This window comes from Cetorhinus maximus, chromosome 12 (genome assembly GCF_964194155.1).
Source record: "Cetorhinus maximus chromosome 12, sCetMax3.hap1.1, whole genome shotgun sequence".
Classification (NCBI taxonomy): Eukaryota; Metazoa; Chordata; class Chondrichthyes; order Lamniformes; family Cetorhinidae; genus Cetorhinus; species Cetorhinus maximus.
The window spans coordinates 16,393,820-16,420,924 of NC_135890.1; the positions used below are offsets into that span (position 1 = coordinate 16,393,820).

The window sequence follows — 27,105 nt, forward strand, 5'->3', positions numbered from 1 at the left end:
TGAATGGTATGCTGCAGGACAGACTTGTGGGATGAGATTGGCTGCAAAAAATAAAACTAGACTACTCAGAAATATTCCATTTGAAGTCTGATGGAATTCCAGAGTTCTTGAAGAAATATGACACTTTTTCAAGATGAATTGGGAAGACTGAAAGGTATGCAGGTTAAAATACACTTCAATCCTGGCAACTTCACGCTTCTTCAAGGCCAGGTCAGTGCCTTACTCACTAAAAGAAAAAGTGGAAGCAGAGTTGTGTAGGTTGGAAAACCTGGGAATAAATCAGCCTGTCCAGTTTCTGAGTGAGCCGCACCCATCGTCCCAGTTGTCAAACTAGACCAGACCATACGTCTGACAGACAACAGAGCAGCAAAATTAGATAAATACCCCATTCCCAAAATCGATGACTGGTATGCCAAGTTAGCAGGAGGCAAGTCATATACAAAGCTAGACATGAGTCATGCCTATCAGCAGTTGGAATTGAACAACATGTTAGGAGAGCATGTAACAATCAATACTCACAAAGGCCTCCACCAGTACATCTGGCTACCTTTTGGAGTTTCACCCGCATGTGTCACTTTACAGCAAATCATGGAGAGTCTCCTTCAGCAACTTCCTTGTCTGGTCGTGTACTTGGATAACATTCTCATCACTGGACCGACCGAAGCTGAACATTTAGCCAACCTTGAGGAACTGTTGAAAAGATTTATGGAAGCAGGTGTGTGTTTGAAGCAAGAACAATGCACATTCCAGGCATCTGAGGTAACCTACCTGGGCCACAGAGTGGATGCTATGGGGTTGCATCCTGTTGAAGACAAGGTCCAAGCCGATAAAGATGCACCATCACCCTGTAACGTGACGGAGCTTAAGTCATTCCTAGGGATGATAAATTATTACAGCTGTTTCTTCCCTAACCTGTCCACTGTGCTTGCACCACTCCACTTGTTGCTGAGGAAGAACCACTGCTGGTCATGGGGTTCACAACAAGAAAAAGCCTTTGCAGCAGCGAAGAAACTGCTTCATTCGTCATGCTTGGTGGTACATTATGACCCAACTAAAGAGCTAGTGCTGACATGTGATGCTTCTCCCTATGTCAAAGGAGCTGTGCTGTCACATCAAATGGAGGATGGTCAGAAAGGCCCATCGGCTATGTTTCAAGAACACCCTCCCAGGCTGAAAAGGGTTGCTCCTAGCTTAAGCAAGAAGGGCTGTCGGTTGTGTTTGGTGTCAAGAAGCTTCACTAATACCTGCACGGACGATATTTCACAATTTTGTCTGACCATAAGCCGCTGATGTTTGTTCAGCAAAGACAAAGCTATTCCACCTATAGCTTGAGCGAGAATCTAGCGTTGGGCCCTGTACAATCAGCTTACGAGTACACACTCATGTATCGCCCTGGCTCGCACATAGCCAATGCAGATGCACTTAGTTGTCTTCCGTTACCAAGCAGTCCTGCCAACACACCCATTCCACAAGAGTTAGTGTTGGTGTTAAGTTTCTTGGATTCATACCTGTATGTGCTAAATAGATCAAGAATGCACAAGCAGAGACCCAGTACTGTCAAAAGTTAAAGAATTCATTTTACAAGGCTGGCCAAGTACCCTTGTATCAGATGACCTATGCCCCTTTTATTCCAGAAGTACTGAACTGAGTTGCCAGGATGGAATCTTGCTGTGGGGTTCCAGAGTCGTAGTCCCTTCCAGGACAGAAAGTCACTTTTGGCAGAGCTCCACAGCGCACACCCAGGCACGTCAAGGATGAAGATGTCAGCACCTAGTTATGCCTAGTAGCCAGGAATAGATTGTGACATCGAGAACATGGTTAAACACTGTTCCCTTTACCAGCAATACCAGAATTTACCTGCTTCAGCTCCTCTTCACCCATGGGAATGGCATGGCCGTCCTTGGGTCAGATTGCGTATTGACTATGTGAACGTCATCCAACACATAAAGACTGCTCCCTGGCATCCTTTGTCAAATGGTCTCAGCGAAAGAGCTGTCCCGACCTTTAAAGCTAGTTTTAAGAAGTTGTCTGGAGGTACTCTGGAGTCCCGTCTTTCCAGATTCCTTCTGAGTTTAAACAGGCTTTCAGAGGCTAGATTCAGAGAGCATAAAAACAGGCCATCTTACAGTGCTGACTTTGTCTGCACTGGAGTGCTGCTTTGGGCTGCAGTAGAGTGCTTAAGTTGGAGTTTGGTGACTGAGGGAGTTCGGTGAGGAGGGAATGAGGTGATCCTTTGAGTACCGTGAGTACGGTCAGGTAAGTATTTACTACTTTTATCGCTTATAGTTTTTAAGGTCTTATTTTGTGGTTCATCGTTTGTAAGGGTTATATTCTGTAACAACAAGGAGCAGGAAAGAAGGTCCCTAGAGTAATTGATGTTATTTGATATTAAGTATCCTCCAAAAGGTTTAATTTAATTTAAAGGAGTAAATCATGGCAGGAGAGCTCAAAGCTGTGGTGTGCTCCTCCTGCTCCATGTGGTAAGCCGGGAACATTTCCAGTGCTCAGGGCCAGCTTGTGTGCGGGAAGTGTCTCCAGCTGTAGCTCCTGGAAGCCCAGGTTTCGGAGCTGGAGCGGCAGCTGGGGACACTGTGGAGCATCCGCGAGGCGGAGAGTATTGTGGATAGCACGTATAGAGAGGTGGTCACACTGCAGGCTAAGAGTCCATAGGCAGGAAGGGAATGGCTAACCACCAGGCAGAGCAAGAGGCCTAGGCAGGCAAAGCACAGCTTTGAGCTCTCCTGCCATGATTTACCCCTTTAAATTAAATTAAACCTTTTGGAGGATACTTAATATCAAATAACATCAATTACTCTAGGGACCTTCTTTCCTGCTCCTTGTTGTTACAGAATATAACCTGTGGCTACTCCCTTGCAAAACAGATATACCGCTTTGGATACTGTTGAGGGGAATTGCCTCTCAGGGGAAAGCAGCAACAGCAAAATTCGTTACACCACGGTTGGCTCCGCTGCACAGAAGAGGAGTAAAAAGTGTGGGAATGCAATAGTTATAGGGGATTCAATTGTAATGGGAATAGATAGGCTTTTCTGTGGTGGCAAACGAGACTCCAGGATGGGATGTTGCCTCCTTGGTGCTAGGGTCAAGGATGTCTCAGAGCGGCTACAGGACATTCTGAAGGGGGAGGGTGAACAGCCAGTGGTCGTGGTACACATTGGTACAAATGACATAGGTAAAAAAAGGGATGAGGTCCTAAAAGCAGAATATAGGGAGTTAGGAAGTAAGTTGAAAAGTAGGACCTCAAAGGTAGTGATCTCAGGATTGCTACTAGTGCCACGTGCTAGTCAGAGTAGAAATCGCAGGATATATCGGATGAATGCGTGGCTGAAGAGATGGTGTGAGGGAGAGGGTTTCAGATTCCTGGGAAATTGGGAACGGTTCTGGGGGAAGTGGGACCAGTACAAACTGGACGGGTTACACCTGGGCATGACCAGGACTGATGTCCTAGGGGGAATATTTCCTCAAGTGGTTGGGGAGGGTTTAAACTAAAATGGCAGGGGGGTGGGAACCTATGCAAGGAGTCAGAGGAGGGGGAATCAAGGACAAGAACAAAAAGACAGAAAGGGGAATAAGAAAAGTGATAGGCAGAGAAATCCAGGGCAAGAATCAAACAGGGCCTCAGTGAAAAATAGTGGGAACGGGACAAGTAATGTTAAAAAGACAAACCTTAAGGCTTTGTGCCTTAACGCAAGGAGCATTCGCAATAAAATGGATGAATTAACTGTGCGAATAGATGTAAACAGGTATGATATAGTCAGGATTACGGAGACATGGCTGCAGGGTGACCAGGGATGAGAACTGAACGCCCAGGGGTATTCAGTATTTAGGAAGGACAGACAAAAAGGAAAAGGCGGTAGAGTTGCATTGTTGGTTAAAGAGGAAATTAATGCAATAGTGAGGAATGATATTAGCTCCAACAATGTGGAATCTGTATGGGTAGAGCTGAGAAACACTAGGGGGCAAAAAACGCTAATGGGGGTTGTATCTGGACCCCCAAACTGTAGTGGTGATGTTGGGAATGGCATTAAACAGGAAATTAGAGATGCATGCAATAAAGGAACATCTGTAATTATGGGTCACTTTAATCTGCATATAGATTGGGCAAATCAAATTAGTAACAATACCATAGAGGAGGGATTCCTGGAGTGTATACAGGATGGTTTTCTGGACCAATACATTGAGGAACCAACTAGAGAACAGGCCATCCTCGACTGGGTATTGTGTAATGAGAAACGAATAATTGGCAATCTAGTTGTGCGAGGCCCCTTGGGGATGAGCGACCATAATATGATAGAATTCTTCATCAAGATGGAGAGTGATGTAGTTAATTCTGGAACTAGGGTCCTGAATCTTAATAATGGAAACTACAATGGCATGAGACGCGAGTTGGCTATGATGGATTGGGAAACGTTACTTAAAGGGATGTCAGTGGATAGGCAATGGCAAACATTCAAAGAGCGCATGGGTGAACTGCAACAATTATTTCTTCCTGTCTGGCACAAAAGTAAAATAGGAAAGGTGGCCAAACCATGGCTTACAAAGGAAATTAGAGATGGTATTAGATCCAAGGAAGAGGCATACAAATTGGCCAGAAAAAACAACAGACCTGTGGATTGGGAGCACGTTAGAATTCAGCAAAGGAGGACCAAGGGATTGATTAAGAAGGGAAAAACAGAGTACGAGTGTAAGCTTGCAGGGAATATAAAAACTGACTGTAAAAGTTTCTTTAGGTATGTGAAGAGAAAAAGATTGGTGGAGATAAATGTAGGTCGCTTACAGTCTGAAACGGGAATTTATAATGGGGAACAAAGAAATGGCTGACCAACTAAATACATACTTTGGTTCTGTCTTCACAAAGGAGGACACAAATAACATACCAGAAATGTTGGGGAATACAGGGTTTAGTGAGAGGGAGGAACTGAAAGAAATCAGTATTAGTAGGGAATTGACATTGGAGAAATTGATGGGATTGAAGGCCGATAAATCTCCAGGGTCTGATAATCTACATCCCAGTGTAGTTAAGGAAGTGGCCCTAGAAATAGTGGATTTTTTTTTTTTTTTTTGTAAAAATATACTTTATTCATAAAATATCTTCAATCACATTCCAAACCATTTCAAAAACAACATTACAAGGGTACAATCCAGGTTAAACTTTTACAAAATGTATCACCAGGTGCATCAGTACAAACAATATTACAATCATTTACAGCCTTTCATTTTGATCTGTACAGCCCGAGGGGCTCTAAACAGTTCCCAGTCTCTCGGTGCGCTGTGGTAGAAAGGTCTTAGACAGCGACCCTTCCCCATTGCGCCTTTGCGGCAGCTGCCCCAAGCTTTAGTGCGTCCCTCAGCACGTAGTCCTGGACTTTGGATTGTGCCAGTCCGCAACAATCGGTCGGGGACAACTCTTTGTGCTGGAAGACCAACAAGTTTCGGGCAGACCAAAGCGCGTCTTTCACCGAGTTGATGATCCTCCAGCTGCAGTCGATGTTTGTCTCGGTGTGTGTCCCTGGGAACAGCCCGTAGAGCACAGAGTCCTGTGTCACAGAACTGCTCGGGATGAACCTCGACAGCAACCACTGCATCTCTCTCCAGACTTTCTTTGCAAAGGCACAATCCACAAGGAGGTGAACAACGGTCTCTTCCCCACCACAGCCACCTCGAGGGCAACGTGCAGAGGGGGTGAGCCTCCTGGCGTGTAGGAAGGATCTGACGGGGAGGGCCTTTCTCACCACCAGCCAAGCTACGTCTTGGTGCTTGTTGGAAAGTTCTGGCGATGAGGCATTCTGCCAAATGACTTTGACAGTCTGCTCGGGGAACCATCCCACAGGGTCCACCCTCTCCTTTTCCCTCAGGGCCTCTAGGACGTTACGTGCTGACCACTGCCTGATGGACTTGTGGTCAAAGGTGTTTTTCTGCATAAATTTTTCCACCAGGGACAGGTGGTACGGCACGGTCCAACTACTTGGAGCGTTCCGCGGCAGCGTGGCCAGACCCATCCTTCGCAACACCGGGGACAGGTAGAACCTCAGCACGTAGTGACACTTGGTGTTTGCGTACTGAGGGTCTACGCACCGCTTGATGCAGCCACACACAAAGGTGGCCATCAGTATGAGGGCGATGTTGGGCACGTTTTTTCCCCCTTTATCTAGAGGCTTGTACATCGCGTCCCTGCGGACACGATCCATTTTCGACCTCCAGATAAAGTGGAAGATGGCTCGAGTGATCGCCATCGCGCAGGAGTCTGGAATGGGCCAGACCTGCGCCACGTACAGCAACAGCGAGAGTACCTCACACCTGATGACCAGGTTCTTACCCGCAATGGAGAGGGAGCGTCGCTCCCACATGCCCAGTTTCCTTTTCACCATAGCCACTCGCTCCTTCCAGTTTCTAACGCATGCCCCGGTCCCTCCGAACCATATCCCCAGCACCTTCAGGCCGTCAGCCCTGACAGTGAAGGGGACAAAGGATCGGTCAGCCCAGTTCCCAAAGAACATGGCCTCGCTCTTCCCACGATTTACCTTGGCTCCCGAGGCCAGTTCGAACTGGTCGCAGATGTGCATCAGTCTGCGCACCGACAGCGGATCCGAGCAGAAGACGGCGACGTCGTCCATGTACAGGGAGGCTTTTACCTGAGTGCCTCCACTGCCTGGGATCGTCACTCCTCCTATGCCCGGATCCTTCCTGATGGACTCGGCAAAGGGTTCTATGCAACACACGAAAAGGACAGGCGAGAGAGGACAGCCCTGCCTGACTCCAGATTTAATCGGAAAGCTATCTGTTTCCCACCCATTGATTGAGACTGCGCTACTGATGTTAGTGTAGAGCAGTTGGATCCAATTTCGAATTCCCTCCCCAAACCCCATTTTGGAGAGCACATCCCCCATGTAGGTGTGCGATATTCTGTCAAAGGCCTTCTCCTGATCCAAGCTGATGAGGCAGGTATCCACACCCCTGTCCTGTACATAGGCAATCGTATCACTGAGCAGCGCCAGGCTGTCAGAGATCTTCCTGCCTGGCACAGAGCAGGTCTGGTCAGGGTGAATCACCAATTCCAGAGCGGATTTGACCCGGTTGGCGATGACCTTGGACAGAATCTTATAGTCCACATTCAACAGTGAAATGGGTCGCCAATTTCTAATTTCCTCCCTTTCCCCCTTGTGCTTGTAGATGAGGGTGATGATGCCTTTCCTCATGGATTCTGACATACTACCGGCCAGGAGCATACTCTCGTACACTCCTAGCAGGTGTGGGCCGATCAAGTCCCACAGAGCCGAATACAACTCCGCCGGCAAGCCGTCGCTTCCGGGGGTTTTACTCTTCTCGAAGGACTCGAGGGCCTTAGTCAGTTCATCAGGAGTTAGCGGTTTGTCCAGGCTCTCCCGCGTACTGTCGTCTAAGACCTCCGTGATAGAGGACAGGAAGGACTGGGAGGCCGTGCTGTCCGTGGGCTTCACGTCATACAATCCGGCATAAAAGAATTTGCTGATCCTCAGAATGTCGGACCGTGATGACTTTACTGAGCCGTCTTCTTCCTTCAGGCTGCTGATCACAGAGCGCTCTCTGTGTACCTTTTGGAAGAAGAAACGTGAGCACGTCTCATCCTGCTCCACGGAGCGGACTCTGGAACGGAAGATGATCTTGGAGGCCTCCGAGGCAAAGTGCGAGGCTTGCTGGCCCTTCACCTCTTGGAGCTCCTCCTTGACATCGACCCCCATCGACTGCAGCCGGAGCAGATTCTGCATCTTTTTCTGGAGTCGGGACATTTCCCTCTGTTCCTTTCTAGCTTTCTGGGTGCCTTTGAGGATGAAAAACCTCTTGATGCTTCCCTTGATCGCTTTCCACCAGTGTGTCAGGGACTCAAAGAGGGGTTTCACGGTTCTCCAACCTTTGTAATCCCTCTTGAGCTCCTCAATGTTCTCTGGGGTCAGCAGTTGCACATTTAGCTTCCATGCCCCCCTGCCCACCCTCAGGTCCTTCTCCAAGTGGCAGTCCGCCCGTAGGAGGCAGTGGTCAGAGAAGAACACCGGCTTGACCTCGGTGGATCTGACTGTGAATGCACGGGACACAAACAGGAAGTCTATCCTGGAACGAATGGACCCGTCTGGCCGCGACCAGGTGTATCTACGCTGCGCTCCGTCTGCAGGGTTGCTGAAGACGTCGTGCAGCTTGGCATCCTTAACTGTAGCCCTAGAAATAGTGGATGCATTGGTGGTCATCTTCCAAGATTCTATAGACACTGGAACAGTTCCTACAGATTGGAGGGTAACTAATGTAACCCCAGTATTTAAAAAGGGAGGTAGAGAGCAAACAGGGAATTATAGACCAGTCAGCCTGACGTCAGTAGTGGGGAAAATTCTAGGGTCCATTATAAAAGATTTAATAGCTGAGCACTTGGAAAGCAGTGACAGAATCGGACAGAGTCAGCATGGATTTACGATAGGGAAATCATGCTTGACAAATCTACTGGAATTTTTTGAGAATGTAACTAGTAGAGTTGATGAGGGGGAGCCAATGGATGTGGTTTATTTGGACTTTCAGAAGGCTTTCGACAATGTCCCACAACAGAGATTAGCGTGTAAAATTAAAGCGCATGGGATTGGGGGTAATGTATTGAGATGGATAGAAAACTGGTTGGCAGACAGGAAACAAAAAGTAGGAATAAACAGGTCTTTTCCTGAATGGCAGACAGTGACTAGTGGGGTACTGCAGGGATCGGTGCTGGGACCCCAGCTATTCACAATTTATATTAATGATTTAGGTGAGGGAACTAAATGTAATATCTCCAAATTTGCAGATGACACAAAGCTGGGTGGGAGGGTGAGCTGTGAGGAGGATGCAGAGATGCTTCAGGGTGATTTGGACAAGCTGAGTGAGTGGGCAAATGCATGGCAGAAGCAGTATAATGTGGATATATGTGAGGTTATCCACTTTGGTAGCAAAAACAGGAAGGCAGATTATTATCTGAATGGCTATAAATTGAGAGAGGGGAATGTGCAACGAGACCTGGGTGTCCTTGTACACTAGCCACTGAAGGTAAGCATGCAGGTGCAGCAGGCGGTAAAGAAGGCAAATGGTATGTTGGCCTTCATAGCCAGAGGATTCGAGTACAGGAGCAGGGGTGTCTTGCTGCAATTATACAGGGCCTTGGTGAGACCACACTTGGAATAATGTGTGCAGTTTTGGTCTCCTTATCTGAGGAAGGATGTTCTTGCTATAGAGGGAGTGCAGCGAAGGTTTATGAGACTGATCCCTGGGATGGTGGGACTGACATATGAGGAGAGATTGAGTCGGTTAGGATTATATTCGCTGGAATTCAGAAGAATGAGGGGGGATCTCATAGAAACCTATAAAATTCTAACAGGACTAGACAGGGTAGCTGCAGGAAGAATGTTCCCGATGGTGGGGGAGTCCAGAACCAGGGGTCACAGTCTGAGGATATGGGGTAGACCATTTAGGACTGAGATGAGGAGAAATTTCTTCACCCAGAGAGTGGTGAGCCTGTGGAATTCGCTCCCACAGAAAGTAGTTGAGGCCAAAACATTGCACGTTTTCAAGAAGGAGTTAGAAATAGCTCTTGGGGCGAAAGGGATCAAAGGATATGGGGAGAAAGCGGGAGCAGGCTATTGAGTTGGATGATCAGCCATGAACATGATGAATGGCAGAGCAGGCTCGAAGGGCCGAATGGCCTACTCCTGCTCCTATTTTCTATGTTTCTATGTTACCGCACAACAACACAGACTACTACTGGCTGCACTCCATCAGAGCTGCTGATGAAGCGGCACTTGTGCATGTGTCTGGATTTAGTGTTTCCCAATTTGGAGGGGAAGTTGAGACAGAAACAAACCACTCAGAAACTGAACCACAACCTACAAAGCAGTGCTCATATGTTCAAAGTAGGTGATCCTGTGTACGTGCATAACTTTGGAAGTGGAGCATGCTGGACCCCAGGAGCCATTATTTCAGAAACTGGTCCATTGTCATTTCGAGTTCAAGTTGAGAACAAAGTAGCACGCAAACACATGGATCAGATTCAAGCAAGAGAAAAATCTCAATGAATGCAAGATTAACCTGTGATTGATGTACCGCTGCCGACCCCTGAAGTATGTGGTCGCCCTACATCTGCTATTCCTGACACATCCAACGAGCTGTTGAATACAGAACAACCCAGTCCCAGTGACGCACCTTTGCACCTCTAGACCCGTTGTTCCTGTTCTGGAACCTCCTTCAGAAAGGCTGTGTCTCTCTGATTGTTCCCACAGAGCACCTCAGAGACTTAATTTGTAGTCAAACCCTAAAGGTGATTGCCAAGGACACTAAGGGGCAGAATGATCCCCTCGCGATCACTTGGAGTTTGGGCAGTCTACTGTCCTTTGTTTACAAGGGAAGTTAAAGACAAGAGACATTACAAATGTTTTGTTAGTTTTCAGACATGTTGTAGTCAACATATGAGGAACGTAAAGGGGGAGGAAATGTAGTAATTGGATGGTTGTCCTTCTCTCCTGTCAGTCAACCGTGAGTCGGCACAATGGGAGGTGTTTCCAGTAGAAGATAGGTGCCAAGTGTATAAACATCATAACATGTGTCCTCAATAAAAGTTAAGTTTATCTGCACTAAACCTGCTCCTCCTTCAAGTTATTATAGAGATGGTGGTCAGAAGCAAGCTGCTATTACAGTCCTGCTTCTCTTCAGAGGTTAAAACAGAGACTAAAGATGGAATTCGAAAGCTGTATAGCCAAAGCAATTCAAACAGCTCAAGTCTTGGTCATGTGAAAGGGTGTTTTCAGGTGGAGCTGTTCAGCCCTTTCATATAACCCATTGGGCCACACCACCATTTTATGTGGGCGAGCCAATTAAGGCCCGCCCAGCGTGATGTCCGGCAGGAAGTGCTATGCGCTCCCTGTGCGGGCGGGAGGATTCCCTAAAAGCGAGAGTACGCTCTTTCACGCATGCGCATGAAAGAGCGCACATCTCCCTGAGGTTAAGTGCAGTCTCAGGGAGTTCGCTTCCACTTTGAAAAATATTAAAAATCGAAAAAGAAAGTTCCCTATCATGTCCCCCTCATGTGACAATGTCACATGAGTTGGGACATGTTCATAATTTACAGAAGAACTATTTTTTCTGTTAATGCGAGTGCCTCTGCTTCTACTGAGCTATAGTCATTTTGAACTTCCATGTCAAAACTTTTAACTGAGGCTAACAATTGTGCAGCATTCAATAAATTTGTATGAACCTTTTGCAGCGATTTGCTGACGGCATTAACTCTTTGAAGTGAACAGTTCAACAAAAGAGTAAAAACAGCAATATCATATTTTTCTGCTAAGGATTTTGCTTCAGTTTTTGCATATGGCTTTTCTGAATTTGATGTGGTTCTGTCTAATAAGGTTTTCTTTATATCATCATAGCTCATTTTCAAAGCCAAAACAGCATCTGCAAGAGCAGACCCACCTGGTGTCACAAATTCTTTTGGCTGTCAAATGTTTTTCATTTGCCTGCTCCAAACGTGATTGTTGCGTACTCCACCGATGTGTAGAAATAGAAAAAAAAGCATACATGTTTTGAACAAAGTCAAAAAAATGTGTAGTTCCCTCACAAGATTTGGCTGCAGTGTTTGCAGGTTAAAACTTAGAAATGGCTGGAACATGGTATGAATAAAGCAGAGGGGCTTGCATTGCTTGGTCTTGCCTATAGACCTGAATGCTTTCCTGCTATATTTGCGGCATTATCAAAGCTCTGCCCACGACAATTTTTGATATCCAAACCTAAATTTGCAATGATTTCCAAAACAGCTGTCTCTGGACATTCAGAAGTGTGGGATTTTAGCATCAACTTCACCATCGCTGAAATATCTTAAAATTAATGTTAATTGGTCTACATGACTCACATCTGGTGTTGAATCGACTATTATGGAATAGTATTTGGCATCCTTTACTTCATCAGTGAATTGATTTCTGAGCCACTCGGCCATTATAGAGATGAGTTCATCGTAGGTTTGGTGTTAAAAAGCTGGTCTTCCCTGAGCCACAATACTGATAACTTTTCAAATGCTCTTCGAGAAAATCATAAAATTCACTAAGATATTCAAGGCAGGCTAAAAAATTACCTTTTCGATTTGACAATGATGACTCATCAAGTCCTCTTAGAGGTAGTCCCAAAGAAGACAGCAGTTTGACCGTGGCAACAACATGTCTCAGCACTCTCCTCCAAGAAGAACGCTCCTTTTCAAACTGAACCGATAACCCAGAATCAATTCTTCCAGATAATTTACACCTTTGAATGAATTTACACATAGCATTGATATGAACTTTGGAAGTTTCATGATCAGCATTAGCTCTTCCAGCGTTTCTCCAATTAGAGTGCCCGTCGATGAATGTTTGTTTTCCTTTACTATGGTCGGGGAATAATTCGCAAACGTAACAGTAGACTGCCTTAGTGGCTTATGAAAAATCAACCAACTTCTCATTTCTGTCACCCCATTTTTCTTCACCCTCAGAAAATGGGACTCATGAAGACCTCTAAATTGCTTTTAGCCTTCAACCTCATACTCCTGTCTCAAATTTTCCACACTACCTATGTTTTTCAGTTTATTTAGTAAGAAATATTCTATCATGTCCAATGAAACAGATTTTGGCCATAATGCAATGTCTTCCCTTCGACAAAATTACTAATATTTTGTAGTTCCATTGTCACTTCAGAGTTCACTTGTTCAACTTTTGCAGTTGTTGTGGTATCTCCACAACTCGGCAAGTGATCAGATAATTCGGATCTTTCCTTGCCCATACTTTTTGATGAACGCCCACTATTCAATACTTCAAGCTTTTTAAAATACTGTCTTCATTTTCTTGCCTCGCCTTCATTTTTTTTGTATTTTTGACTGCCAGGTTTACAGTGTCACTTCAAGTTGCTAAAAAGCTGACCTTGATTTTAGGCAGATTAAAAATTTCTGACAGAGCTGGGTTTCACACAGTCAATCCTGCATTTTTATCAGGCAGCAAACGTTGGAAGGGATTTATTCTTTAACTAAGAATCTGTGACTCTGATCATGGATTTCCTACAACACTCTCTCTTACACCGTCCACCCACCTCACACACTGGCCAGGATTTTCCAGTTGTTGGGCGGGCACAGTGGGCAGATCCGGGAACGGCCAGGAAGTTGACCCCCGCCCACGATCGGGCCCTGACCGCAATTTCATGCTGGCTGGCCAATTAACGGTCAGTGAATCACACACTGCAACACTTGGCGCTACTGGGGTGGAGGCAGGCAAGTGTGGAGGTTCGTGCGTGCGTGCGAGTGTGCGTGCAGTAAAGCCCCCTGAGGCACAGAGCTGCCAACTGAACGGTTGGACGGGCAATGAACAATTCTAGTCAATTAATTGATTAAGGGCCTTAATAGGCCGCTTAGTTGTCGGCAGGCACGCTGCTGCCTCCCATGCACGCCTGAAATATCGCGCAACTGCGTGATGACGTTGGGATGCCTGCCCGATGAGGGAAAAATTCTGCCCACTCTCTCTCCCCCATCCCCCTCACTCATACACTCTCTTCCCCTCACTACCCTCACACTCTCTCTCTTTCACCTTACCTGGTGTCCGCTGCCTCGCCTGGGGTCTGCTGCCTCGCCTGGGGTCTGCTGCCTCGCCTGGGGTCTGCTGCCTCGCCTGGGGTTCGCTGCCTCGCCTGGGGTTCGCTGCCTCGCCTGGGGCCTGCTCCCTTGCCTGGGGCTCACTGCCTCGCCTGGGGTCCGCTGCACAGCCTCGCCTGGGGTCTGCTTCCTTGCCTGGGGTTGGCTGCTATGCCTGGGGTCCACTGCGTTGCCTCACCTGAGGTGCGCTGCCTCAACTGGGGCCTGCTGCCTTGCCTGGGTCCACTGCACTGCCTCACCTGGGTCTCAGGTGAGCCTGGACATGCCTGGGGCTCACATCCCATTTGAATTTTCCTTCTTCAAAGCTTACGTTCCCACTCTTTGCTGCTCGTCCAATCACAGGATGGTTTCTCTCTGCATTTGCTGATGATAAGCTCACCAGTGAGCAAGACTGGTGCAGGTGCTCGCAGGAAAAGCTCCCTGAGGCACAGAGCTGCATGTTAAAAAACATGTCCCCTCATGTGTCTCTGTTACATGAGCAGGGACATGTTAGAAATTAGCATGAAAATTTTAAATTTTTTTAAATGACGGATCGAAACCTCATCCCACTCGTGGATGAGATTTTGCAAACAATGCAAAGGCTGCTTGGCCTTTTCTCCTACCCGCCAACCATAAGGCTGGATGGGCAGCGAAAAATTTAATTCCATTAGATTGTTAATGGCCTTAATAGGCCTGTTAATTGTCAGTGGGCACGCTGCCAACTCCCGGGCACGCCCACTGACTGAGATATTGCACAAGTGCGCGATGACGTCGGGACGCTCACCCAAAGTCATTGCATGTCATTTTATGCTCGTTCAGGTCAGGCACGCACCTCTGCTAATGGGGCTTGTGGTCTCCACTGGCGGCACCTCCTTTGCGGAGGAAGAGAGGGGCAGAAGAGAGAGGAAGCCAGGTGTCCCAATGCAGCTTCCAGAGGAGCGACCTGTGGGAGGTGAGGAGCAGGCACAAGGGCACAGGGCCAGCAGGTAGTCCAAGACGGAAGGGGCTGCAGAAGATGCCACTATCCTGCTGCCAAGGTTTACAGGTGGCAATGCCGCTACCTCAAAATGTCCGATGTGCAATGCTGAAGGAGGCTCTGCCTCTCCAGGGAGACCATAACCTCCATTTGGCAGATGATTGGGCCTGAGATCACCTCCATCTATGTAGGTGGACACCCCATGCCAGTGGCTCTAAAGATCACAGTGGCTCTCAACTTCTGTGCCTCCAGCTCTTTCCAGGGGTCAGTGGGGGACCTGTGTGGAGTCTCCCAATCAGCTGTCCACACTTGCACCAAGCTGGTGACAGAAGCTCTCTTAAGGCAGGTAATGGCATTTATTCATTTCTGTATGGACGAGGCCAGCCAGGCTGAGCGAATCAGAGGCTTTGCAGCTATTGCTGGGTTCCCCAGCATCCAGGGTGCAATCGGATACAAACAAAAAACTAAAAGCTACTGCGGATGCCGGAAATCCAAAACAAAAACAGAATTACCTGGAAAAACTCAGCAGGTCTGGCAGCATCGGCGGAGAATAAATCAGTTAACGTTTCGAGCCTTCATGGCCCTTCGGCAGAACTGAAGCATAGTTAGAAGAAGGGAGAAATATAAATTGGTTTTAGGTGGGTGGGTGGGGGGGTGGGGGGAGAGAGAGACATTGAGGGTGTGGTGATTGTGGAGATGAGCAGATAATGTGACATCTTTTGATTATCTGCTCATCTCACACCCTCAATGTCTCTCTCTCTCCCCCACCCCCCCCACCCACCCACCTTAAACCAATTTATATTTCTCCCTTCTTCTAACTATGCTTCAGTTCTGCCGAAGGGCCATGAAGGCTCGAAACGTTAACTGATTTCTTCTCCGGCGATGCTGCCAGACCTGCTGAGTTTTTCCAGGTAATTCTGTTTTTGTTTTGCAATCGGATACATGTGGCCATCAAGATGCCAGCAGGTCAGCCGGGTGCCTTCGTCAACAGGAAGGAATTCCATTCGATGAACCTCCAGATAGTGTTTGACCACAGGATACAGATTCTGCAAGTCTATGCACAGTGTCCTGGCAGCTCCTATGACACTTATATCCTCAGACACTCCCAGGTGTGAGGCTCTTCAGTGCTCCAGCCAGACTGAATGGATGGCTTCTGGGTGACAAGGGCTATCCATTGAAAAGGTGGCTTATGGCTCCTCTCCGTCACCACAAGGATGGTGATAGAGAGGACCATAGGTCTTCTGAAGATGCACTTCCAATGCCTGGACCGTTCAGGGGATGCACTACAATGCCCCCCAGAGCGGGTGTCACTGATAGTGGTTGCACGCTGTGCTCGCCACAATCTGGCACTGGCAAGGGTGGACCCGCTGGAGGAAGAGGATCTTGAGGCAGCTCTGCAGGCCACAGGGGCTGAATCCAGTATGAGTCAGAAGAGGAGCACAGTGAGGAAAAGGCAGAGGGCATGGAGGCAGATCTCTGTATCCTTCAGGGAGGCAAGGACACGAGGGACGCCTGATCCAATGCTCCTTTAGCTAGGCTGCCAAAGATCTGCATCCACCTCATGCCAGGGCTGCCACCTCCATCCCGGATGTTTGAAATGAGCCTTTCATTTGAACCCAATGTCCACTCAATGCCTGTGTAATAAAGTTTAGTGTCACTTATGTCCAGCATTTCATACAGGCGTACCCTGCACTAAAAAAATAAAAAGGTGAAGCATACTCAGGCCATTACAACAAAAACAAAATTTATCTCATTTTGACAATCCAAACAAATTAACATAAACTTCTCTGGTCTTTATTCTCAGACCAGTAAACATAAACAAAACATTACACAACAAAAGATCAGCTGTGACTAGTCTCTGTTGTGCTCATGGTGCCTTAAACTTACGTTTGCGAATGCTACGTCTTGGTGCCCCCCACTGCTGGCAGTCGCATTGGAAACAGCCTGCTGACTCTGCTATCTTGATGACCTTGGCAGTTGTCCTCTTGCTAGTGGAGCCTGTGCTGGCCCCGCCTGGGAAGGTGCGGCCAGTGCCGTGGCTGGCATCTCCCCAGTCATCGCAGCCTCGTCAGATGCCACGGTCACTGGCTAAGGGGTGGAGGAGTTGCTACTGTCATCCAGAGTGCCCTGAGAGGAGCTGCAGAGATGACAAGCAGCTCATGCACCAAAATGAGGTCGTTCTGGACCTCCCTTCTCACCATTGATGGACAGTCACCTAGCTGGGATACTGGATGCCTCATCCATCTCCCACACTGGCACTGACCACCTGAGGTCATTGCCTGTGTAAGGGCTTGCAGGTCCAAGCGCAATCCCAGGAACCCCTGATTCTGTCCCTGGAATTGCCTCTCCATGAGAGTTGCCACTCTCTCAATGGAGGAGGCAGTGCACTCGGCCATGAGAGTCAACGCAGTGCTCGTGCTCCGCATGGACTCCTTCACAATAGAGACCATGGCACACATGCCCTCATGGATCTCCACCAAATCCTCTCGCACATCATGTGGACATCCAGCATCTGCTGCCTAATGGACAACTCCAGAGGCTCATCATCTGCCTTCACTCAGCATCATCCTGGTCTCTAGCAGTCCTCCGACTGCTGGCACCCTGGGCTCTCTCTGCCTCTGCCTGCACCTCAAGCATGTGTGAAGTTCCCTCACAAATGTGACATTCTAGCCAAAGATCTAACGCCCACCGAGGCGCTGGTATCTGCGCTGCTGCCTGGTTCAGAGTGCGGGTGTCTCGCAGGTGCATGTGAAGACTGGTGGCCCTCTGGCGTCAGGGGTGGCTCTTCGGGGCCCTGTGATTGAGTGCATGCTGGCGAATCTAAGGGAGAACAACATGTCATTAGTTTAAGCCATCACACTGTCACTGTGCATGCCAGGCACCCTGGTGAGACAATGGAGATCTGCATCATGGTGCCATCATCTTTCAATGATCAATGGGTAATCCAGTTTTGAGGCTCCCATCAATGAAGAGGCTACATAAGAATGTTTGCACCACCTGAAACTCTCAATTCTATGCACTGCACTCTTATCTTCATCTGACACCCCAGCCTCTCCACGGCCAGTTGACCGAGGTGTGTGATGCCTCTCCAGCTCCAAGGCATCCTGTTCAAATCTTATTAAGGATTAGGAGGTTTTGGGGGCCTCCGTCTGTCCATGACCTTTCAATGTTGTTATGGGTCATCTTCTCCAGAAAGGACAGAGGAGCATTGATTAGTCCACTCTCTACCTGCAACGCCAAGCAGTCTGGCCGACCCCACCTGAGGAACACCTTGCAGGGCACATCCGTGTTGTGGCCCTCGAGCCGCAAGGCACTCAGTCTAAGCATCCAGGGCTGACCCCCTTGGTCAGCTCAGCATCATTGACAGTCAGCACTCAGATTGTAATACCCCTGAGCTCCACAGGGGGACGGCCAAACCTTAACACTTCTCCACACTGATCCGTGCTAACATGGTACTCACCCTTCCCGAGCACAGCAGGTCATTAAACCTTTTGTGGCACTGCACCCATGCGCGCTGCACAACGTCATGGCTGCTGACCTGCTCTGCAACCTCCTCCCAAGCCCATTTTTTGTCAGATGCGGTGACCTCCTCCTTCCATCTCTGGGGATCAGGGTGCCCTCCTGGCAGCCACCTCCTCTAGGAGGACCGTGAGGCACTCGTCCAAAAGCCAGGGGGCTGAGTGCCCACCCGACCTGCCCTCCCGCTTGGCGTCTCCAGCCGCACTTGAGGCCATAACCTTGGTGTTTAGAACGCTGCAAATATGTTCTTCCCTGGCAGCCTTCAAGGAGCTGTCTATGCCGTTTTTAACCGCCCTCGCCCGGCCCTTCCCGATCATTGGGAAGATGTGTTTCACGCTGGGCGGGTCTCAATTGGCCAGCCAGCGTGAAATCGCGGTCGGGGCCGATCGCAGGCGGCAGCCCATTTCCCGACCAGCTGTGGACCTACCAATCGCGCACGCCCGCCAACGATAAAATTCAGGCCCTAGTAACCGTTGCATGAACATATAGGGTGGAACTTTATGGCCCCATCACGGTGGGGGTGGGGCAGTAAAATGCGGTGAGCCATTCAAAAGTCCATTGACTTCAGCAGGGCCGGAAAACCCTGCCAGTGGGAGGGGTGGTAAAATTCCGCCCATAGAATTACACCATGTGAGCATTATTAATAATTATTTCTAATGTGCATTTATTTTAGAACATATCCTGCGAAAAGTGTAGAACAATCAAAATGAACAGCAATGTATTATATCAGTATCATAACGTTCTCCTTTTTCATGTAAAATAAACCTGTAACCATAAATGCAGATTGCAGACCTGTTCAGCCAGTTAGCTCAGATGGTTAGGATGTGGCCATAACATCAAAGCTGTGGGTGAGATCCCCTACTGGCTGCAGTTTGTGTTCTTAACTAAATTATGGCAAACGTCCAGGCCAGTTTACTTTTAGGGGAGGGTTTAAACCAACTTGGCAGGGGTGTGGGAAACAGGAGATAATATCAGGGAGGAATACCAAGGTGTACAGAAAACTAGGAGAGATAGAAAGCATTAGAATATGGAATAGTAAGTTAATAGTGAGGTGAAAATAAGGGAGAAAGTAATAAAGTGGTGCTAGAGGACTGGAAAATCACAGATGTTATACCCTTGCTGAAAAAAGGGTGTAAAGATAAGCTTAGCAACTACAGGCCAGTCAGTTTAACTTCGGTGCTGGGGAAACTTCTGGAAACAATGTTTCAGGACAAAATTAATAGTCACATGGACAAATGAGGGTTAATTAAGGAAAACCAGCACAGATTTCTTAAGGGAAAATAGTGTTTAACTAACTCGCTGGAGTTTTTTTGAAGAGATTACAGAGCAAGTTGATGAGGGCAATGCCGTTGATATGGTGTACATGGCCTTCCAAAAGGCATTTGATACCATGCCACACAACAGACTTGTGAGAAAAGTTATAGCTCATGGAATAAAAGGAACATTAGCAACATGGATACGAAATTCATGTGATTCATTTTGGTGATTCATTTTGGTATGAAGAAAATGGAGAGATAATATGAAATAAAGGGTACAATTCTAAAGGGGATGAGGGGCATAGGGACCTGGATTTATATGTGCATAAGTCATTGAAGGTGGCAGGACAGGTTGAGAGTATGGTTAATAAAGCATACAGTATCTTAGGATTTATTAATAGGGGCATAGAGTACGAGAGCAACGAGGTTATGTTGGACTTAATATTGAGTTCAACAACTTCAGGTCATGAACTCTCTCCTCCACCCCCACCCCCTTTCCGATCCCCCTTTTTCCAATAACTTATAATTTAAAAAAAATATATTTTTCTTTTCCCACCTATTTTAAAATTTATTTTGATCTATTGTTTTATCTCCACCTTTTAGCTCATTTCGATCCCTTCCCTCACCCCACCCCCACTAGGGCCATCTGCCACTTGCTTATCCTGCTTGCTACCCTTAATATCCCCATTAGCAAATTCCTTAGCTAATGTCACCACCGTCAACACCCCTTTGTCCTTTTGTCTATGACATCTTTGGCAATCTCTTCTTTGCCTCCACCTATCACTGGCCCCCTATCCAGCTCTACTTGTCCCACCCCCCTCAACCAGCTTATATTTCACCTCATTTCTATATTTCTTTAGTTCTGTTGAAGAGTCATACGGACTCGAAACGTTAACTGTATTCCTCTCCGCAGATGCTGTCAGACCTGCTGAGTTTTTCCAGCTATTTTTGTTTTTGTTTCAGATTTCCAGCATCCGCAGTATTTTGCTTTTATCTTAGAGGTTATGTTGAACCTGCGTAAGGCACCAGTTCGGCCTCAGCTGGAGTATTGCAACCAGTTCTGGGCGCCACACTTTAGGAAAGATGTGAAGGAATTGGAGAAAGTGCAGAAAAGATTCACAAAAAGGGTTCCAGTGAGCACCCGCTCGCCCTCCTCCCCCACTAGCCCCCTCCCCACCCCCAACACACAGGTAGCGCTGAATGCTGCAGCACGCGTTTCACGCTGGGTAGGCCTTAATTGGCCCGCCAGCATGAAATTGCGGTCGCAGCCTGATCGCGGGCAGATTCCCGACCATTCCCGCTCGCTCCCGCCAAGCCTGCCCGAGGAGGGCAAAATCCTGGCCCTAAACTCTTCACTTCTCATACTAGCAATGCTTCTGATCCTTTTTAATCCCACCTTTGGATGAGGTTTTCCAAAATGTGGGCCTCCCGCCTGCCCGTTTTGCCCGTGCGACGAGCGTGAAATCGCACGGGCAATGTAAAATCAGGTTCAGTTGGGTTTTTAATGGTCTTAAGTGGCCTCTTAATATATGGCGGGCATGGCACTGACAACCACGCATGCCCGCCGACATGAAGATTGCTCATGTGCGGGATGATGTCGGGATGTTCACCCACCATCTTCTCGTGCTATCTTATGCCCAATTGGGTTGGGCATGTGCCCGCCCCAAGGTGTAAAATTCTGCCCTAGATGATTTTATGCAAAATTTACACAATCAATGATCATTACGATAGAGTGACATAGATTGAATTATGTTCTTTGATATTATTTACTGGTTCATAGTTTTGGAATAGTCATTTAGATGTACAAATTTATAAAACTTTTGCATAAACAGAATGAGGAATATGATATTAACATTTTGGGAAAGACTGCAATGTAACTATATGAAAATCTATATGTATGTCAGTATATATGGACGTATATAAGTAGATCTAGATATTTCATTCCCATTTCTGAAGCCGGCTTGTTAACTTATGATTAGTTTCATGAATAGTTCATTCAGTTTTTTGCTGCCCCCTCCAAAATTTTGCCGGTCTAGGCAAACACCTAACTTGCCTTGCCTAGTGTTTGCACTGTCCCTGCACACGTGAGCCCAGAAATGGAGAATGGAGACCTCATAAATGAAATGTGCCCAGCTGGAGGAGATACCAGAAGGCTGATAGTGCTCATGGTACCCCAAAAGGAGACAGGGAGGGTTGGGAGGGGGGTGAGTGGGGTTGGTGTTGGTGGGAGAAGGCATAGATGGGGGAGTGCGCCAAAAGCAAAAGAGGAAAAATAGCAGATTAAAAGCACAGGCACAATGAGCTGAGTGGCCTCTCTGTGCTGCATCATTCTCTGATTCTAAATGCATTATTTCATTTGACCATGTTTTACAGGTGATTCAAACTGCTGCATGGCTCCTTTCAAACCCACATCCCCAAGCACCTCAGTCAAGCAATACCTGACAAAGAGACTGTGGTCCTGGAAAGCATCAGGAAAACATCTGTAAAGGGAAGAGGCCCAGAGGACAAAATATTTTCTGAAAACCACCCCCCACCCCCGCCGCCTGAATTTTTCTCAAATCAATGTGCTCATTTGTAACTGTTTCCAGCTGCTTTGGCGGTTTTGAGCTGTTGCAGGAAACCTGCGACTGATTACTACTGTGGTTCTGATTTACAAGCTGTGCCAATGAGCTCTCGTGTAGAAACTGAAGAATGCGTTAAAATTATCCTTAATATATTCATTGGACTGTTTAATTCCTTAAAATCAACTTGCGGATGGTGCAATGGATAGGGCATCTGGTGTCTGATATGATTCCTGTCACTGACTAGGCCAAATGAACCTAAAATAAATCCACGCTGTACTTGTGCCTGAATTGGTAACTGTGCTCCCCACATGTAGACCACATCTGATCACTATTCAGCCAGGCTGGTGGGCAACACTGACAAAGTAAGATTTGTTGTCACTCTGAAAGGCAGTGGGACTCAACCAAATGGTGTGGCACTGCATTTACATGTCGGCTAGATCAGGTGGGAATGGCAGGTTGTCCTGAAAGGACCTTAGTGAGAAAGATGAATTTTTATGATTTTCACGACTATTTTCCTGGTGCAAGTCCAAAGCTTAGCAGATTTTTAAAGAATTCAGTTTCACAACTTGCTGTGGTCAGATTTGAATAACACAATCTCTAGTTCAAGATTTTTAACCACTCGGCTAGCATATCCACTAATAATGGCCATGCCACCACTGATCTGGAAAGGGGACAACTGGCTCCTGATCACTGGCTTCCACTGATGATCATCTGTGTGTTTTTTTCACAGTTTTTTCTTCTCAGTATTTGTTCCCAACAGTTTTCTCCTTTCCCTAACTTTCCTGAAACAGTGATCCATTTGTGTGATAAACTTCTGCTCACAGCAGTCACCCCAATACTTTACCCAAGCGACCATTTCTTCAATTGTGAACTTAGTGACTGTGCATAGCACAGACAGGACCATTGTAGCAGAACTCAATTCTGGTCTTAACCAAAATCTGCATTGCTGGATAATGATCTGGAACCGAAACCCGGGCGAGTTCTCTTTTCTCTGAAACTTGAATGCTGTCACCCTGGCTGAGATCAGTGATTTCAACACATACTGGAAATCAGAACTGTGACATTCTGGATCTGTAGAAATCATCTATTCCTGCCTTAGTCAGCTACGTACTTGGGGGAGCCGATGTGTAGATGTTGAGTAAGGATAGGATCAGTTCTGATTTCAAAATAACGTACTGCTTCATTCATAACTCAACCAAAAATTAAGTGGCTCATGTCAGCCTACAAAGCACATGGACAACTACCAGACTTGGGTTAACAAATGGAAGGGAGCTGTAGCACCACAAAAATGCCAGGTAATGACCATCTCCAAAAAGAGAAAATTCTCCCTGACTTTCAATGATGCAACCATTGTTAAATCCCCTACTATCAACAATTTGGGTGTCACTGTTACATACAAACATACAAATTAGGAGAATGTGTAGGCCACTCGGCCCCTCGAGCCTGCTCCGCCATTCAATAAGATCATGGCTGCTCTGATTTTAAACTCAACTTTGCAATCCTGCTTACCCCCATTTATCTTTCACCCCCTTGCTTATCAAGAATCTATCTACCTCTGCCTTAAAGATATTCAAGGATTCTACCTCAATGACCTTTTGAGGAAGAGAATTCCAAGGCCTCACAACTCTCAGAGAAAAAAATTTCCTCATGGCCTGAATTTTCACCTCGGCGGGTGGGCGCAATCGGCGGGCCCGGAGTGGTGGGAAACAGGTCGCCGACCGCGATCGGCCCTCGACCACGATTAATTGGCCAGCCAGCATGAAACACGCGCTGAAAAGCTCAGCGCTGCTGGGGCGGGGTGGTGAGGGAGGAACACAGGCGATGATGTTTCCGCGGGTGCGGGCGAGCACTGAGAGAAGGCACCCCGAAGGCAAAGAGCTGCCTCAGGGAGCTGCACACCCGAAAACCATGAAATAAAGTTTTGAAAATCAGGAAAAAAATGTCCAAGCATCATAATCATGCACCTGAAAATATAGATGATAAAAATGCTGTCCATAGATCTTTATTTTTATTTTATTTAAGAACGGAAGCCTCATCCCAACCTTGAATGACAACTGTTAGGTTGGACAGACCATGAAAAATCGGAGTCAATTGTGCCATTAATGGGCTTGATTGCCCTCTTAATTGCCAGCGGGCGTGCTTTAGACTCTTGTGTGCCCCCCGCCGACTGAAATACCGCGCGAGTGCGCAATGATGTCGGAACGCTCGCCCAACATCTTCTCGCGTGATTTTACACCCAATTGGGTCGGGCACGTGTCCGCCCGTGGGACATAAAATTCTGCCCAATCTCTGTCCTAAATGGGCGACCCCTTATTTTGAAACAGTGACCCCCGAGTTCTAGATTCTTCCACAAGAGGAAACATCCTTTCCATATCCACCCTAAGTCCCCTCAGGATCTTACATGTTTCCGCCAAGTCACCTCTTACTCTTCTAAACTCCAGCAGATACAAGCCTAACCTGTCCAGCATTTCCTCATAAGACAACCTGTCCATTCCATTACAGAGAAAAGAAATCTTCTCTGAACTGCTTCTAATGCATTTACATCTTTCTTAAATAAGGAGACAATACTGTACACAGTACTCCAGACGTGGTCTCACCAATGCCCTGTATAACTGAAGCATAACCTCCCTACTCTTGTATTCAATTCCCTTTGCAATAAATGATAACACATATTAGCTTTGCTAATTACTTGCTGCACCTGCATACTAACCTTTTGCGAATCATGCACCTAGGACACCTAAATCACTCTGCATCTCAGAGCCCTGAAATCTCTCATCGTTTAGATAATATGCCTCTTTTTTATTCGTCCAGCCAAAATAGACAACCTTACATTTTCCCACATTATACTCCATTTGCCAGATTTTTGCCCACACACCTAACCTATTTATATCCTTTTGTAGTCTCCTTATGTCCTCTTCACAACTTACTTTCCTACCTATCTTTGTGTCATCAGCAAATTTGGCAACCATACCATCGCTGCCTTCATCCAAATCATTTATATAAATTGTGAAAAGTTGAGGCCCCAGCACTGATCCCTGTGGCACACAACTTGTCACACCCTGACAACCAGAAAAGGAGCCATTTATGCCTACTCTCAGTTTCCTGTTGGCTATCCAATCTTCTATCCATGCCAATGTGTTACCCCCTACACCATGAGCTTTTATTTTCCACAATAACCGTTGATGAGGGACCTTATCAAATGCCTTCTGAAAATTTAAGTACAGCCCATCCACCAGTTCCACCCTTTAACCACAGCACCTGTTACTTCTCCAAAGAACTCCAATAAGTTGGTAAAACATGGGCCTGAATTTTACCTGTGGTGGGTGCGTGTGATTGGCAGGCCCGGGAGCGATCGAGAAACAGACTGCTGACTGCGATCGTCACCTGACCGCAATTTCACGCTGGCTGGCCAATTAATGGCCAGCCAGGGTGAAACGCGTCCTGAAATGCTCAGCACTGCCGGGGTGGGGGCGGGAAGAGGGCGGGCGATGACATCACCACGGGCGCGGGTGAGCACTGTGAGAAAGCCCCCTGAAGGCAGACAGTTGCCTCAGGGAGCTGCAGACCTGAAATTCCCAAATAAAGGTTTTAACAGTTGAAAAAAATGTCCATGCATCACAATCAATCGCCTGAAAATATAGCTGATAAAAATGTTGCCCACAGATACTTATTTTTATTTTATTTCATAACAGAAATGTCATCCCATCCTTGGATGAGGCTTGATGAAAAATGCAAAGGCTGCCTGGCCGATTTGCCCGTCCGCCAACCGTAAGATTGGACGGGGCACGAAATATTGGAGACAATTGCACCATTAATGAGCTTAATTGACCTCTTAATTGTCGGTGGGCGTGCTTCTGACTTTTGCACATGCCTACCGAGAAAAATATCGCACGAGTGTGCGATGACATCGGGACGCTCGCCCAATGTCTTCTGGCGCAATTTTATGCCCGATCGGGTCAGTCTTGCGCCCACCTGTGGGACATAAAATTCAGCTCATGATTTCCCTTTCACAAAACCATGTTGACTCTGCCTGATTGTCTTGAATTTTTCAAAGTGCCCTGTTTTAACTTCTTTAATGATAACTTTTAACATTTTCCCTATGACAGCTGTTAAGTTAACTGGCCCATAGTTTCCTGCTTTCTGTCTCCCTCTCTTTTTGAATAAAGGAGTTACATTAGTTATCTTTCAGTCTTGTGGAACCTTTCCTGAATCTAGTGAATTTTGGAAAATTAGACCCGATGTACCAACTATCTCACTGGCCACTTCTTTTAAGACCCTTGGATGAAATCCATCAGGACCCGGGGATTTGTCAATCCACAGTTCCAACAATTTGCTAAGTACCATTTCCCTGGTGATTGCAATTATCTTGAGTTCCTCCCCCTCCCAATTCCTGATTTACAGCTATTTCTGGGATGTTACTTGTATCCCTTATCGTGAAGACCATTGCAAAATACCTGTTCAATTCGTCTGCCATCTCCTTATTTTTCATTATTAACTCCCTAGACTCACTTTCTACAGGAACAATGCTCAGTTTATTAACTCTTCTTTTTTAAAATCCTGACCAGAAAATTCACTGGACTAGCCGCATCAAGGGCAGACACAATGTGATGTGTGGCTCAACTCCTGTCCTCTCAAAGCCCCTCCACCATTTACAAGGCCCAAGTCAAGAGTGTTTATGGAAACCTCACCGCTTGCCTGGAAGGTACTCAGGAAGCAGAACATCATTCAGGACAAAGCAGTTGACTTGATCAGTGCCCTGCCATTGGGACTTAACATCTGCCTACTCCACCACTGGACCACTGTGACTGCAGCACATCTGATTTATTGGACACACGGCGCCTAATCGCCAAAGTTATTTAATCTGCTGGGAGAGTGGCAGGTGGGTTCCAGCCGCCTTCCCTGCTCCACCCTGATTAAGTCTGTGGTGGGCCCGCCACCAATTGAGGCCCCTAAGTGGGCAATTAATGGCCACTTAAGGGCCTCATCCCACTGCTGCCGGTATTAACCCAGCAGCAGGTAGAGGACTTGCCAGGCGATGGTGTACCATCCAGCCAAGCAAACCCATGTAGGGTTGCTTACGTGCTCCCATTATTCACTGGTACTCAGCACCTGATCAAGGGACCCAGCAAGGGGGGAAAAGCATTTCTCCTCAAC

General features: G+C 47.1%; 1 protein-coding gene across 1 annotated transcript in view; it reads left to right on the forward strand.

Moving 5' to 3' along the window:
* The first annotated feature begins 450 nt into the window (after window positions 1-450).
* The window catches only part of col7a1l (collagen type VII alpha 1-like), a 171,159-nt gene continuing 144,504 nt past the window's right edge, over window positions 451-27,105 (forward strand). Inside the window, exon 1 of the mRNA XM_078553768.1 lies at window positions 451-1,126. Coding sequence (XP_078409894.1) covers window positions 451-1,126 — 676 coding nt within the window. The remainder of the gene's footprint in view (window positions 1,127-27,105) is intronic.